This window comes from Euprymna scolopes, chromosome 3 (genome assembly GCF_053919585.1).
Source record: "Euprymna scolopes isolate OS-2025 chromosome 3, ASM5391958v1, whole genome shotgun sequence".
In the NCBI taxonomy this organism is placed as follows: Eukaryota; Metazoa; Mollusca; class Cephalopoda; order Sepiida; family Sepiolidae; genus Euprymna; species Euprymna scolopes.
This window is the reverse complement of record NC_136484.1, coordinates 192830518-192847517: the sequence shown is the minus strand read 5'-3', so window position 1 is coordinate 192847517 and position 17000 is coordinate 192830518. Positions and strand designations below refer to the sequence as shown.

The 17000-nt window shown below is 33.3% G+C and overlaps 1 protein-coding gene across 1 annotated transcript; it reads left to right on the top strand.

The window, feature by feature from the left end:
- Positions 1-9073: 9073 nt before the first annotated feature.
- On the top strand, positions 9074-10758 carry LOC145263183 (uncharacterized). The gene is made up of 2 exons (XM_080120240.1): positions 9074-9485; positions 10730-10758. Exons 1-2 carry the CDS (start codon positions 9074-9076, stop codon positions 10756-10758), a joined length of 441 nt encoding a protein of 146 aa, XP_079976366.1.
- Positions 10759-17000: the final 6242 nt, after the last annotated feature.

Genomic DNA, 17000 nt, shown 5'->3' with positions numbered 1-17000 from the left:
TCATTATGTGTGTGTTTGTGTGTGTTTGTGTTTGTGTGTGTGCGTTTGTGTGTGTGTTTGTGCGTGTGTTTGTGTGTGTTTGTGTGTGTTTGTCTGTGTGTGTGTTGGTTTGTGTATGTGTTTGTGTGTGTGTATTTGTTTGTGTGTGCGTGTGTGTTTGTTTGTGTGTGTTTGCTTGTGTGTGTTTGTGTGTTGCGTGTGTTTGTGTGTTGTGTGTTTATTTGTGTGTGTGTGTTTATTTGTGTGTGTGCGTTTGTGTGTGCATGCTTGTGTGTGCGTTTATTTGTGTGTGTGTTTATTTGTGTGTGTGTTAATTTGTGTGTGTGTGTTTGTGTGTGCATGCTTGTGTGTGTGTTTATTTGTGTGTGTGTTTATTTGTGTGTGCTTGTGTGTGTTTGTGTGTGTGTTTGTGTGTGTGTTTGTGTGTGTGTGTTTGTTTGTGTTTGTTTGTGTGTGTATTTGTTTGTGTGTGTGTGTGTGTGTTTGTGTGTGTGTTTGTATGTGTTTGTTTTTGTGTGTGTGTTTGTGTGTGTTTGTTTTTGTGTGTGTGTTTATTTGTGTGTGTGTTTATTTGTGTGTGCTTGTGTGTGTTTGTGTGTGTGTTTGTGTGTGTGTTTGTGTGTGTGTGTTTGTTTGTGTTTGTTTGTGTGTGTATTTGTTTGTGTGTGTGTGTGTGTGTTTGTGTGTGTGTTTGTGTTTGTATGTGTTTGTTTTTGTGTGTGTGTTTGTGTGTGTTTGTTTTTGTGTGTGTGTTTGTTTGTGTGTGTGTTTGTTTGTGCGCGCGCGCGTGTGTGTGTGTGAGACACGTGTGTTCTTTGCTAAAAAATAGCTTGTATACCCAATTTATATTAATTGTTGGTATGATTCCTGCCTAACTCAAAGACGTTATCATCGTCCAAAATGGCCTCTGCCAAAGTCAGAGACCACGCTAAAAACTGTAGTCTTTTCTTTGCAACTTACCCCCCCCGGACGAAGACATGTTGTAGATCTTACCTTGACTGTTTGTTTCATAGGAGTTTCTAACTTCACGTAGGCTTACTGTTTTCACATATACGTGTTACTTTTTGGGGGTTGTAAACGATTTTCATTTGTTGAGAATATTTAAAGTTCACACGTTTCTGTAAAAATGAAAACAAAAACAAAAAACTCCTAGCCTTATGAAGTGACAGAGAGAACGAATCCAAACGAAGCGAAGAAAGAAACCGGGTAAATATTTAGCGCCATTTGCTTTCATTCGTTCGTCAGAATCAGCTCGCGATTCAGTCACCACAATAAAAAAGAAAAGTGGTGTCGACTAAAGTAAAGAGGATTACTAATTCAAACATATTAAAAAAAATCTTTTAATAAATGATTAGTAACATTAAATTATGTTTTATTTTCTTACAGCGAGGGAGGTACAACCTAATCAAATTGCTCATATATTTGCATTCGTACAGCGTCATCAAATTGAGACAAAAAATTATTGGCCGGAATGAAAATGATCAAATAGGAACTAAAATTTAAAGAGATCTTTTCAGTTAGCTAGATAATATTTATACAAGTGCTTTCTACATATAGTACGGGTTAAGCGCGGTTTTGGTCGAATAGCCTGTTGGGCCACGTTAATGGCTTTTGGTTTCGGCCCTGTTAAATGTAAAGATAATTTATTGCTTAGCGACGGGGGATGGGAATGTTGACGACAAACCAGGAATGCTGACACCTTTCCCATCTGAACTTTCGTTTTCTGTTATTAACTCGACGTCATAATGAAAAGAACAAACGTTTTATCATTGATCGTAAATCATTACATCAAGCGTTGAAAAAAAAAAATAGCAAAAAAAGATGTGCTTATGTCAGGAGACATGCGTGGTGGCAGCTAATCCCTATGGTCCGCCACCCGACTCTTTTTTATACTCGATGAGGAGTCTGCAATGTAGCATGTCTCAAGGTGTTTCGTGAATTAGATGACGATTGTCTCAGCCAAACATTAGTCATAAAACGATTCGCGTTTTAAAAGCGTGAGAAAGAATCTCCAACTGGTTAGCTGACAAACGGTAGAACAAATAATAGGAATAGATCACACCAGGTTGCCGTATGCATACACACACACACACACACACACACGCATACACACATACACACACGCATATATATATATATATATATATATATATATATATATATATTTGCGTGTATATATATATATATTTATATATCTCTCTCTCTGTATATATATATATATATATATATATATATATATATATATATATATATATATATATATATATATATATATTGCAACCTAGTGTTATCCATCTTGTTTATTTCTATTTTTTGTCTATTTCTGCCAAACCACCCACAAATATTAATAATATCGGATTTGCCTCCATTTATATATATATATATATATATATATATATATATATATATATATATATATATATATATATATATATATATATATATATATATAAATGGAGGCAAATTTGGGCATAATTTATTGGCTTGAACATATAGTTTTACCAATTGTCATAAAATTTCAATAAGATATTAATGGTATTATAATCTTGAAAAAGCCTGCAAATTTTCATGTAGTTTCGTCCTACAACCAAAGATATGAGCATTTCAATTTCATTTCAATATTTTATTTAGATAGATTTTATAAGGTCGAAATTTCGGTGACTATAATTAAGAATTTAACAAATGAAGTCTCGTTGGAAATCCAATGACTTGAATTGTGTAGTGGGCTATGTGACATTTGCCTTTAAGGTTGCACATTATTGTTTCAAAAAGTGAGGAATAACTTAACATAAGCACCTACTTTATGACCACCTTTATTGGGTGGTCTGTTATTTTTTTTATTACGGCCTGGTAAACCAACACAAAACATATCTTAAAAAAACATGTTTCTACAGGTTTTCTGGTATGCTGAAAACGAATATCGCATTTAAATTTTCCGCCGATAAGTATTTTCCGGGTATTAAGCAAAAAATATGCGTTTGCTTGCGCGTACAACAATGGCCACTATTTATAACACACAAAATTACATTGCTTTCTCCGGGATAAATACTTATTTACTTAAAATGTAAATATAATATTCATTCTCGGCACCTGAAAACCTAAAGAAAACCAGGTTTTGTGTTTGTCTACCATGCCATCCCTAAAAAGATAACAGATGGCGATAAAGGGGGTGTTTATTTTACGTTAAATTAATATAGAAAAGTGATCCCCCATTTCTTAGAACTATAATTTCTTCGTATATTGGAAACTACTCGTTTCCTGAGATTTAAACTGTTATTTTCGTTTTCAGCAACAATGATAGAAAAATAGGCCGTGAAAATTCTAGTGTAGGTAATTGTGTGTTTTTTCTTTTGCATGATTTGGTCGGTAAGTTCAGACTCCGCACGTAAATTTCTTAGTGTCTTTTTTTCATTAACTGGAAAGAAGTTTATATAAAATAATTTTATAAAAGAAACAGTTCTCTAGAGTGCAATTGTTGAATCTTCTATAATATAAAACTGAACGTCTGTGTGTGTGTGTGTGTGTGTGTGTGTGTGTCTGGTCACGAATAGGCTCCTATATAGTTGACTATTTAAAAAAAACTGATTACATATAATGATAGAATGTGTATCGAGGATCAGGAACGGGTATGTTTGATCTGGCAGAACGGTGGTTCATAAAAATTGTGGGGTCTGCGTTCGCGCCTGGCTCCCAAAGTATGGGAATAAAAAATGAAAAAAAAAAAAAAACGTTTACAAGGGTTTTTGATATAGATGTACATAAGAATACTTTGATAAGTATGTTTCAACTTAAATGGGGATGGTATAATAAAATTGTGGGGTGTGCGTTCGCGCCTGTACTCCATGGAAATATGGCACAAACTTTAATAAAGACTTTTCATGTCTATTTGCGTAAGTATACTTTGATAATTATGTTTCAGTTCGAAGAAATATGGCATAATAAAATTATTGGGTGTTCGTTCGCACCTGACCTTCAGAGAATGTAAATATGTCACAAAGTTTAACAAGGTTTTTTAAAAGGGGCGAGGGTCCACAATAACACCTTAACTTTAATCTTAATTCACATTAGCTTTTTTGGAGTTGAATCATATTGTGTCGAATAAATTCACCTCATTAATTCACGTTCTTATTAAAATGAAAGCCCCCCACCAAAAAAGTCGGAACTTTAGACAATTCTCGACACAAATTTTGCATAACTCTATTTTTTCCTTCTCCACTTACACGTGGCACTCTTTCGAAAATAGATAAATAGATAAATAATAAAAAATAAGAACGTTACTTGTTATCGTGTCAAAAGAAGGTAAAACTCCTGCTCACGTGATTACGTGTGTTTGTAAAAATATTTACATTACCTTTTTATTTTTATTTATATATCTGTTTAAGCTTTTTTTATCAGTGTACTAGAAGGAATTCAGTTGATTACAACCCTTTCTGCGTGTTCTTTACATTACAATAGTACAACCCTGAATCCGACGGCGCAATACTACACCGTTTAATACTGTAAAACTGAAACGAAGCTGTTCTGCTTTAAAAGGGCGCCATTTTCTTCTTATTCATATTTATAACGATTCTTTGCTTTAAAAAAATTAAGTAATTACGTGTTTACTTTTTAATATCCCATTTTGTCGTTTCGGATAATTTTACTACAGTAAGTAAAGCTTCATTATATTTCAAAACTGTTTTTGTCTCTTTATTTTTCGATATTTCGTCGATATTATTTAGTAAGAGTGTTTAGCAGAAAAGCCAACAAACGACTACCCGAAAAAAAATATATAGAAGAAATAAATGTTACCATAGTCAATAAAAGTTCAGTTCATGTTTTTTTTTTGTTTTGAAATAGTTCTTAATGCTCTTTACTTGAAATAATTTCAGCGAACCGAAATTAAAACGAAATTTGAGGCGATAACTACTTAAATTAATTTTTATATAAACTACACATGCCATAATCGAATATTCCTCAAGCACAAAATAACGGAAAACATTAAAATATGTTTATAAATATTCCTTACGTTGACGGAACTCTCTTAAATTGTTAACACAAAATGCTCAGGCGCCCCTCCTTCAAATTGAAAACGGGGCTCTCCATTTCAAAGTCGCTGCCATTTTGATTTTTTTAAACCGGTTCGCGAATTAAAAAAAAAAAATTTTTTTACAAACTACTTAAAAATACAACTGAATGGACTTTTCTACCATAAAAGTAACTTTTATTGACTATGGTAACATTTATTTATTGTATATTCATATTATTATATATATATAACATTTTCTCTTTGTAAGGAAACATCATTTTGTTGGTCACTCTTGGCTACGAATGGAAACAAAGTTGATATAAAAAATATATTTTCGCGAAAATTATCTTTACTTTCGTCATATTTTGCTTAGGGTAAAATTTTTGAGTATCAAAACCTATCTCTTTACAACCCCTCCTTTTCATAACCTATCATACTTTCATCAACCACGGTCCATTTTCTGTAGGCTGTTTGTGAACCCAGTCAATGACGGATACTTCTGCTAGTAAAATATATTTTGGACTAAGTTACTGCATGTGAAGCTTATTTCCGCGCGATTTCACGGATTTCGATGAAAATAAAAATATAGGAATGTGAAATATTCGTTGATCATGATTCAATCCCGGGCAACGTCTGATCTCCCTGCTAGTATATATATATATATATATATATATATATATATATATATATATATATCAATGGTGAGACGATGCCGATATACTCGATTCCGATACAAATTACGTATTCCGTATTAAATTAAATCTCTAAATATTTAATATAATGATGCTATTTTTTCATAAAAACAAATGTTTAATGTGCAAATATTTTCTCCAAAATAAACTGTTTTCGTGAGAAATTATTTATTTTAATTGTAATGGTTGTTTTAACTCAATAAATATTCAGCATTTAATCATTTATATAAGATTTTAATTTAAACAAATAAAAAAAAATAATTAAATAAAACAATTATTTTTGGCATCGGAAAATAGGCACAAACTTTTCCGATTTCGATAACCTCATAAATACCGATGTTTCCAATTTCTGATTCCAATTAATTGTCCCAACCCTTATATATATATATATATATACATATATATATATATATATATATATATATATATATATCTGTAGAAATATATTTTCTTATAATATATATCAGTCCTTATTTAAAAAGCTCAATGTAATTACAGAGCAATATAGACAATAAATGGCAAAAAGTTATATTCCAAAATTCATGATGTTGACCATCTTATAATTTATTCCTTTAATTCAGTTGACTTAAACAATCCTTGACAATATCTGTTTCGTAGCGCAAAATGAATCACTTAATTATTATATCAATCAGTGAATCTATTATGTCCTTAAGTAGACGAAGAAGACATGACAACAATCAATCCGACAAAAGGAATTGATGTGTGATTTGACATGATGAAAATCCGAAAATTGGAAGGGAAACTGCAACTACCTTTATATTTTCCATTACGCCATATTGAATTTTTATCAAACAGTCATTAAGCCCAACTATTCGTACTAACAATTTTAATTAATTTATGAATCTTCTACCAGCATTTTCTATTTAATAATATGTAAATATATCAATACTAATTTGTGTATACATACTTATGAAAATAATATCAACAAATTATAAACTATTGTATATACGAAACTAAACTAAAAAATTTGAATTGAAAACCATACATAATTCAATTCTGTTAGCTATTATAATCAAGCTTATTAATCTTTACAATTATAATTTTTTAAATCATACAATTCAAAAACAAAAGTTATGAATGAATTTGCGTATACGCAAAAATAATAGAAATATGTCCCCAAAGATGAAATGAACATTTTTACTTGCCGACGGGTTTCTTTATGTGTTGTTCATCCAAACAAAGATTTTACTCGTTATGAACCATAATTGGTTGATTACTATTCTCTAATAATTTCAGTGTTATATGACCAGTAAGTTAAGATTTTATCGGTAAAATATTTACAGACATCTGTTTTCTTTATATAGAAAATGGTGTTCGTTATTTCTAACACTACGGTATGTTATAGAGCCTGGGCGAATCCATTTTACTATCACACCTTATTTGTTTATATTTTTATGTTTTTTATAATTGCATTCATCATCACATGGATCCAAAGATTCTAGTGTTGCCATTGGTTTCCCCGATATTTTTCTAGTCAGAATTATTTCTAGAAAGATATCAGGTATTTACGAGAAGAGCAACGTGAAGGTTGCCAACATCATTGATTTTTGTGGAAGGAACCGGATTCGAACTTGCGACACTCAGGATATCAGTCTGTGTAATTAACTACTGAACCACAGTCACCCCCCTTTATAGTTCAATTAAAATATACAAACACTAGCAGGCCGCTCGGCATTGCCCTGTCGTAAAATACACATAAATATTATATTTTAATTCAAGCGAAGTTATTATGATTGAGTCAATTCTCTATTGATTATTATCCAGTAATAATTTCAAAAGTAATAAACAAATATAATTTGAGTAGCATTTGTAAGTTATTGTTTCTGCAGGGAACTCCATATCTCCACTATTTTTTGTCACAAGCATGTCAATCACTAATCTATTCAAAAGATACAATCTAGATATTCATTTATGAATAATGAAAAGAAAATCATTTCATGCAGAGGGATGATCTAAAAATGCTGGCAAAACAGGCGACAAAGTCGGGTGATTCAGTTGATCAGTGGTACCCGTCATAGAGCGGATATTCTTTTAGCATATATATATATATATATATATATATATATATATATATATATATATATATATATATATATATATATATATATATATATGTTGTTCGTTTTGGTTTTGGCGATATGTTTTGAATGAATTCAATTTTTACCTAAATGCGAGCTGGGAATAATTTTCCCTTGAACCAATTTGGTACCCCCACATGGGGAGCGGTATATATATTATTTTTCAAATGTAATTATCCACTGACACGTGTTTCGTCGTCTACGACTCATCAGAGTAGCTGAATATAGCGATATATATATATATATATATATATATATATATATATATGTTTTATTTTTTTTATTACCGTTTTATCTGTTTGGTTACATACGTTTCGGATGTTGGACCGTGTTTACGATCTAACAGCCTCGTCAGACCTTACAGAAACTGACGAGGCTGCTAGATCGTAAACACGGTCCAACATCCGAAACATATGTAACCAAACAGATAAAACGGTAATAAAAAAAAAACATATTTGCTCTTCAATAGTATTGAGCAGTCTCTTCAGGCTTTTACTAATTACCAGTTTTACCATATATATATATATATATATATATATATATATATATATATATATATATATATATATATATGTATATATATATACATACATATATATATATATATAAAATAGGGTGTCTCAAAAATGTACTCACATTTTAACCCTTGCTAAGATGCTGTCTTTTTTGTGTTGCAGGTGTGAGGCGTGAACCGCAGCATGGCAGGAAATCTACTTAGCTTGGAAGAGAGGAAATTTGTCCTGAAATGTTATTGGAAGACAGAAAACGCCATTGAAGTGCAAAGACGATTCAGAAGGGAATTCGCAAGACCACCACCAACGCGCCAGACCATTGCTCGTATCAAAGAGAAATTTGAAGCAGATGGAACCGTCCAGAACGTCAACAAGAAACGTTCTGGACGACCTCGGACATCCACGAGCCCTGGAAAAGAAGAGAAGGTGCAAGAAACACAGAAATCACTTTAACAAACTGCTCGGGAAACCCACATCTCAAAAGATAGCGTCCATCGCATCATGAAGCGTCTGCACTGGAAATGCTACATTCCAACACTAATTCATGCTCTCAACAAAGACAATCCTGACCGGAGAGTCGAATTCTGTGAATGGTACCTGGCAAAATGTGCAGAAGATGCAGGGTTTCCACACAAAATTGTGTGGAGCGATGAGGCAAACTTTAAATAAAATGGCACCATTAATCGCCATAATTGCACGTACTGGGGTCCTATAAATCCTCATGTAACACTTGAACACCATGTAAACTTGCCAGGAGTAACAATGTGGTGTGGGATATCCGAACTGGACATCATAGGGCTACTTTTTATTAACGGAACTGTCACTGGTGAGAGATACCTTAACTTACTTCAGGAGTTTGTTGGTCCACACATTTCTGAGATGTTTGGTGATGACGGCGAGATTTACTTTCAGCAAGATGGAGCACCTCCCCACTACCATCGCGATGTACGAACTCATCTCGATGCAGCTTTTCTAGACACATGGATTGGACGAAGGGATGCCATTGAATATCCTGCACTTTCCCCGGACCTCACGCCCATGGACTTCTTTTTGTGGGGATATCTCAAAGACAAAGTTTATCACACCAAACCAAGAACAATTGATGCATTGAAAATGGAAATTGAATGTGGCAATATTCCTAATGACCTGTTTCGTGACGTTTGCGAATCCCTTGGTGCGCGTTATCAGCATTGTCTGGACAATAATGGTCATCAATTCGAACATTTGCGAACATGATTCTTTAATCACATTTATCTTCTGTATTCGAAGCTATTCCATTTCACTGTATGTTCATAAATAAAGGATATCTCGTCATTCGAAGTGTGAGTACATTTTTTGAGACACCCTGTATATATATATATATATATATATATATATATATATATATATATATATATATATATATATATATATATATATATATGACTACGTAGAGCTAGGTAGTAAGTTATAAAAATATATTTGGCAATTAAGCTACACAGAATATTCCGCGTTTCATCCACGCTCGGATTCGTCATTATTATTCATAAGCCTGATGAATCTGAGCGAGGATGAAACGCGGAATATTCTGTGTAGCTTAATTGCCATGTATATTTTTATAACATACTATATATATATATATATATATATATATATATATATATACACACACACACACACACACACACACACACGACATAATCATGTTGACATGTTTCTGTTAGATCACCGAAGTACAGCGACGTTGAGCTTGGTCAGTGCAAATACCAGGTATTCTATGTGATCCGAAGTCTGGAGAGGGATCGGTGCCGCCACGCACTTCTTGTCCAAGACATGCTACATAAAAGAATGCAGCACCCCCACGGCTACGCAGGGTTAAAAAACACATACACACGCGCGCAAACATATATTCATCTGAGAATAAAGCAAATATCTGTCTGTTTGTCTGTCTGTTTCTCTATCTCTCATATATATATATATATATATATATATATATATATATATATATATATATATATTCATGAGAAAGTTAAGCAAACAGAGGAATTCAACTATTTTCCCAGAAGGGAGAGACGTTTCGGTTTTTTGTTTTCTGTCGCGTTGAGTTTGGTTATAAGTTTGTGTTTTTGTGATTATATCTTTTTAAAACGCTTTGTGGAATTGTTTGGAATGACACCCGTCGTTAGTTAAAAAAGACAGAAGCAAAAAACAAGACTTTTTTCTCTCTTAAAACAAAACATAGAAAGGAATTCTATTTTTCTCTTTCCCTATTTTCTTTCTCTCTCTCGAAAGAAATATTAGGAAATACGAGATCTCGATCGGTTGTGTGAAGTGTTTATGTTTTCATGTCGAGCAGAGACGAAACCCATTTGGCTCCTCACTGTTTCGAATCTTTCTCTTCGCTTCCTTTTATTTTTTGAACTTTTGTTTTATTAAAAGTAAAAGCCGACCCACAAGGGCGTCTATGAAGGGCCCCATTGCACCCATTACCGACAAACCCATTAACGGACGATTGGGGAAGACTTTTGCACCTGGAGTTGGCTGATGGGATGTACACAAATAAAAGATATTTTTCTCGTTTGGTCGCACACTTGCGTTCGCCTCAACCCACCGCTCGCCAACACCGTTGTCGGACTCCCTCGCACACTCGCGCGCGCGCGCGCACACACACACACACACACACACACACACACACACACACACACACACACACACACTCGCTAACATATATATGCTCGTACACTATCTTTTTATACCACCTTTTCTCTCTCTTTCTTACCTTCTTTTTCTTTTCTCTCTTTCTTTTTCACTCTCCATATATCTATACTGTTAGGTAAATATATCTTTTCTAATAAAACTGCATTCCTGTTTCTCAGTATACATCATATATAACGTCATAGCAGGATATATATTATTGTAGATTTTCTATAACGTCATATATGACATCATAGTAGATGATGTAATAGCAGATGCCGTCGTATGTGATGACGTCAAATGTGACGTCATATTTAGATAAAAGGAGGGGGGAAATGAAATTAAATATTTCCGGCAACGCCAGGTAAGATATCTAGTAATATATTCTTGGAGGTGCCCGCCTGTGGAACTCCCTTCCGTTTGCCTGTTTCCCACCTGGCTGCAGCTTGGATGTCTTCGGGTCCAACGTGAGCGGGTTCCTGATGGATCACCCCCTTGGGTGGGGCACTTTATCAGATCACCAGTGCTGACGGTTGCTGCGATGCTGTTCCGTTGATTACAGTACACGCAATAACCCTTATCCCCGAGTGGCTTCCGCGCCTTGATAAGTTGTGACCCTCTCTCTCTCTCTCTCTCTCTCTCTCTATATATATATATATATATATATATATATATATATATATATAGTAATTTATAAAATATATATGCCGATTAAGCTACACTGAATATTCCGCGTTTCATCCACTCTAGGACTCTGAAGAGTGGATGAAACGCAGAATATTCAGTGTAGCTTAATAGCCATATACATTTTATAAATTACTAACTAGCTCTACCTACGTATTGAGCACTTTTGAAGTAAATACTTAAAGTTTACGCATAAATCTATACTTTCGTATATTAATTTTATGTGAGTAAATTAAGTATATATATATATATATATATATATATATATATATATATATATATATATATAATATGTTAAACTAATGAAAAGATTATGAATATATTTGTCCACTCAAAATACCCCCAACTCTATTTCCTAAACCAATGAACAAATCATCTTAATCTACAAAAATCCAATAATATACGCACTTTATAATTTTTGTAAATGTTAACATTTAGGGCGTTAATATACGTCAAGTTTTGAAAATTTCTATCTAATTTTATGAACAGATAATAATCAATTTAGGGATATATATTCTCGACCAAACGGTAAGTGATATGGGCATATTATTTATTTGTAAAATATACCATTTAGGATGTGTTCCTACCCAAACTTGTGACTGCAAAAACATTTGAACTATCTTAATTATGAAAGATTTTATGGAGAAAACAATCGCGTCACCTAAAATTTAAGTTGCATTTTTTCAAAATATAAATAGCGCGCAGGTCAGTAACATGGATGTGCTCGGTAAAATCCTATTGAACTAATCAGGAATTGTTTCTAAAATAAACAAACAAAAATAACTTTACTTCCGAGGGTCTTGCGACCAAAACCGTAAAATAGACCACAACATTTAAAAGGAATTGGTTCTAGTCCACTTACTGATCCGCGCTATTTTTAAAATCGTATTTCCAAGTTTAATTAAAGTTTTATGATATGTGTTTTTTATTCAATTGTAAGGTTAAAGTATAGAATAGTTACAAAACACCCCCTCCCCATGTTAAGAATGGCTTTTTAAATAATAACGTTATTATTTAGCACGGATCAATAAGTGCACTAGTACCGTAATATTTTATATTAACTTTAGTCAAAATCGAAATGTCTTTTATCGGATTTTTTTTAATTATAGATTTTCGATACTTATAAGAGGTATTCTGATCAAAAACCTATATAAGAACACTCCCAGATATATCAAGTATCTTCATGTGGAATTTCCACCCTGCCAAAAATCAGCCCAAACGTTTCCGAGTCCATAAGGACTATCTCTCTCTTTCTCACACACACATACACGCATACACACACAAATATTCTATAATAATAGATTATCTATTTTATTCACTTTCTTTTATTTTTCTTACCTGTTTTTCATCTTTATTTCATATTCGTTGTTTTTATTATGTATTTCGTAACACTGTTAATATGAATCATCTTTAGCATTATTATTATTATTATTATTATTGTTATTATTATTATTATTATTATTACTACTATTATTATTATTACTATTATTATTATTGTTTTTGTTGTTATTGTTGTTATTATTATTATTGTTATAATTATTATTATTATTATTATTATTGTTATTATTATTGCTATTATTATTACTATTATTACTATTATTATTATTATTACTACTATTATTATTACTATTATTATTATTATTATTGTTGTTATTGTTGTTATTATTATTGTTATTATTATTATTGTTATTATTATTATTATTATTGTTATTGTTATTATTATTATTATTGTTATTATTATTGTTATTATTATTGCTATTATTATTATTATTACTATTATTATTATTATTGTTATTATTATTATTATTACTATTATTATTATTGTTGTTGTTATTATTATTACTATTATTATTACTATTATTATTATTGTTATTATTATTGTTGTTGTTATTGTTGTTATTATTATTGTTATTATTATTGCTATTATTATTACTATTATTATTATTACTATTATTATTGTTGTTGTTGTTATTATTATTACTATTATTACTACTATTATTATTATTGTTATTATTATTGTTATTATTATTATTGTTATTATTATTTTATTGTTGTTATTATTATTCTTATTATTGTTATTATTATTATTGTTATTACTATTATTATTAATATTTAATATTATTATTGTTATTATTATTATTGTTATTGTTAATATTATTATTTTTATTATTATTATTGTTGTTATTCTTAATCTTATTATTGTTATTATTATTGTTATTATTAATATTATTATTGTTATTATTATTATTATTATTATTATTATTATTATTATTTCACCTACTTTCAGTGATTGCAAGAGAAGAAATTGAATGGATGGTTAGGAATGAAATGAATAACGAAAGTAAAATTGATGAAACTAGCTCTGATGAAAGAAATGAGAGAGTGGAAGTGCAGAAGGGAAATGTCAGTGATGATGGGAGGCGGGCAACTGAGGAGGTATGGAATTCTATGGTTAGGGGAAGTAATGTGAAAGAGTTTGAAGGATCTAAGTCAGATGAGATCATTGACTCTGAGACAATAGAACCAGTGAAAGGAGCAAATGTATGGAGAAGTGGTGATGAATTTTGAACTTTGACGTCCGTAGAAAAATAAGTACTTCAGAAGGTAAGAGAGGTTCTTCTCAGAGACGATATCATAGAGATTCCAAGTATAAAGAGTAGTGATAGGCGGAAGGTGAAAAACGAGGTAAAAATAATTCAAGGAGTAATTCACAACATCATAAGAAAGAACATATCGATTACGGAACTTTACAGGCTTCTGTATGCAGCGTCACACGTTATTGCGAATCATCTTGGCTTATTACAGAAGAAAAAGGGAGAAAGGGAGGATAGAAGGCCACATTAACAGAGGGGGCTTGAAGAAAGTATAAAACGGTTGAGGAAAGACATTGGTAGAATCGAAGAAATAAGGATTAAAACTAGGACAAAAAGCCAAGGACGAGCTTGAAAGGATGTATAGATTGCTGGAAAAGGGAACGATGAACGTTCTAACAATGTTGAAAGATAAGGTCCACACTGGTCGTATGAAAATTAGGAACTTTGTCGGAAAAAGTGTTGCATTTCGGCAGAACAGCCTTTTCCGGAACAATCAGTCTCAGCCGTATAAAGAATTAAATGGTAGTAAACAGGCGGGAAATAACAACACTCCAAATGCAAAAGATGCAAGGAAGTTCTGGAGTGAGATTTGGTCTGTCGAAGGGCGATATAACGAGAAGGCTAGCTGGTTGGGAGAGGTCAGAGAAAGGCTATCAGAAATGCAGCAGATGAAGAATGTTGAGATAACCATCGATGACGTTAAGGCTAGCATACGAAGAATGACAAACTGGAAGGCACCTGGTCAAGATGGAGTGATGGGCTTCTGGTTTAAACAGTTTCCATGCTGCTGATCTGCAAAGCGTTGTAGAGTCGGGAGATGTCCCTGATTGGCTTGTGAAGGGAAGAACAACACTGATTAGGAAAGATCCTGCAAAAGGAACAGATGCCAATAATTATAGACCAATTACATGTCTGCCATTGATGTGGAAACTGTTGACTGGAATCTTTGCGGAGATAATTTATGACCATCTAGAGAGTAATGGTGTTTTTCCTGACGAACAAAAGGGGTGCAGGAAGGCTCGAGAGGTACTAAAGAACAACTACTAATTGATAAAGCAATAATGCAGGATGCGAAGAAGAAGAGGAATCTGAGCGTAGCATGGATCGATTACAGAAAGGCTTATGACATTGTTCCTCATTCATGGATACGTGAAACACTATTGATGATGAAGGTTGCTTAGAATGTGATAGGACTTTTGGAAACAGGTATGGCTCAATGGAGAACGGTGCTGACAGCAACAGAGAGGAGATGAGGCACGCTGGCATTAAACGTGGGATATTTCAAGGAGATTCACCACTTCTTTTTGTAATGATAATGATGCCACTGAACATCCTCTTGAAGAGAGAAAAACTGGGGTATAACGTTGGATCTGATGACAGACGCCTCAACCATCTTCTGTTTATGGATGATTTGAAAATATTCGGTAGAAATGAAAAGGAAATGGAGAGACTGGTAGAACTTGTGGGGACATACTCAGAAGACATTGGGATGGAGTTTGGGATCAGTAAATGTGCGGTGCTGGTGATGAAAAGAGGAGTAAAGATTCATTCGAATGGAATAGTGCTACCAAATGGAGAAATCATGAAAGAAATAGAAGATACAGGATATAAGTACTTAGGAGTGCTGGAGGGTGTAGGCATCATGAACAGAGAAATCAAGGAAAAAGTCAGGAAGGAGTATCTTAGAAGAGTGAAACTAATTGCAAAGTTGAAACTGTATGCAGGAAACCTAATGAAAGCAGTAAATGCATGGCCAGTAGTGTTTTGAGATACAGTGCGTGAATTTTAGAAGTCTGAAAAGGATTTACATGCCATGGATATCAAAACAAGAAAGGTTTTAGTAATGTTCGGTATATTTCACATTCGAAGTAGCGTAGCAAGGCTGTATCAAAAGAGGAAAGATAGTGGGAGAGGATTGAAAAGTGTAAAAGATTGTGTTAGAACCGAGGAGATGTCGTTGAAGGAGCATGTGGTTCGAAGTGGGGAGTGGATGCTTAAGGTTGTGGCCAATGACGTGGAGGTATGTGAGACCAAGGCTGATTATGTGAAACGTATGGATAGAGAAAGGGCAAAGGAACTGGCTAGGAAGAAAATGCATGGAAGGTTCTTCCAGGATATAGCAGAAGTGGCTGATGAAAGATCATGGCAATGGCTTAGAGCTGGGTATCTGGCTAAGAGTACTGAAGCTTTTGTTTGTACAGCACAAGAGAAGGCATTAGGAACACAATTGTTAAAAAAAAGTTGTTCTAGGAGAGGAAGTTGCTGCAGAATGCTGGATTTGTGGTAAGACCTCAGAGTCAATTGCGCACCTTGCAGCAGAGTGTAGTGGACTGGCACAGAGAGAGTACCGCAAAAGACACTATCGCATGGGACTCCAGATATATTGGGTGGTGTGTAAGAGGGTTGGGGTGAAGTGTGCTGGAAAATGGTTTGAGGAGGTTCCTGATGAAGTGAGAACAAGTGAGGATGGCAAAGTAGAGGTATGGTGGGACAAAAGTGTCATAACGACCAAGTAATTGGAACATAATCCTCCGGATTTGGTCGTCATTGACAGGGTCTCAAAAATCTGGCAAATTCTCGACTTCTCGGTACCCTGGGACAGGAATGTGAAAGAGAAGGAGAATGAGAAGTGGAGCAATTATGCTCCATTGGCCTTAGAGATAAGGTGTATACACGGGGTTAAAACACAAATAATCCCGGTCGTAGTTGGTACACTAGGAGTAGTATGAAGTCGTCAG

Coding starts and splice junctions, on each gene's coding strand:
- LOC145263183 (XM_080120240.1), top strand. CDS start 9,074: ATGTGGTGTGGGATATCCGAACTGGACATCATAGGGCTACTTTTTATT. Junction 9,486..10,729: donor TGACGTTTGCGAATCCCTTG/GTGCGCGTTATC, acceptor TTTTATTAAAAG/TAAAAGCCGACCCACAAGGG.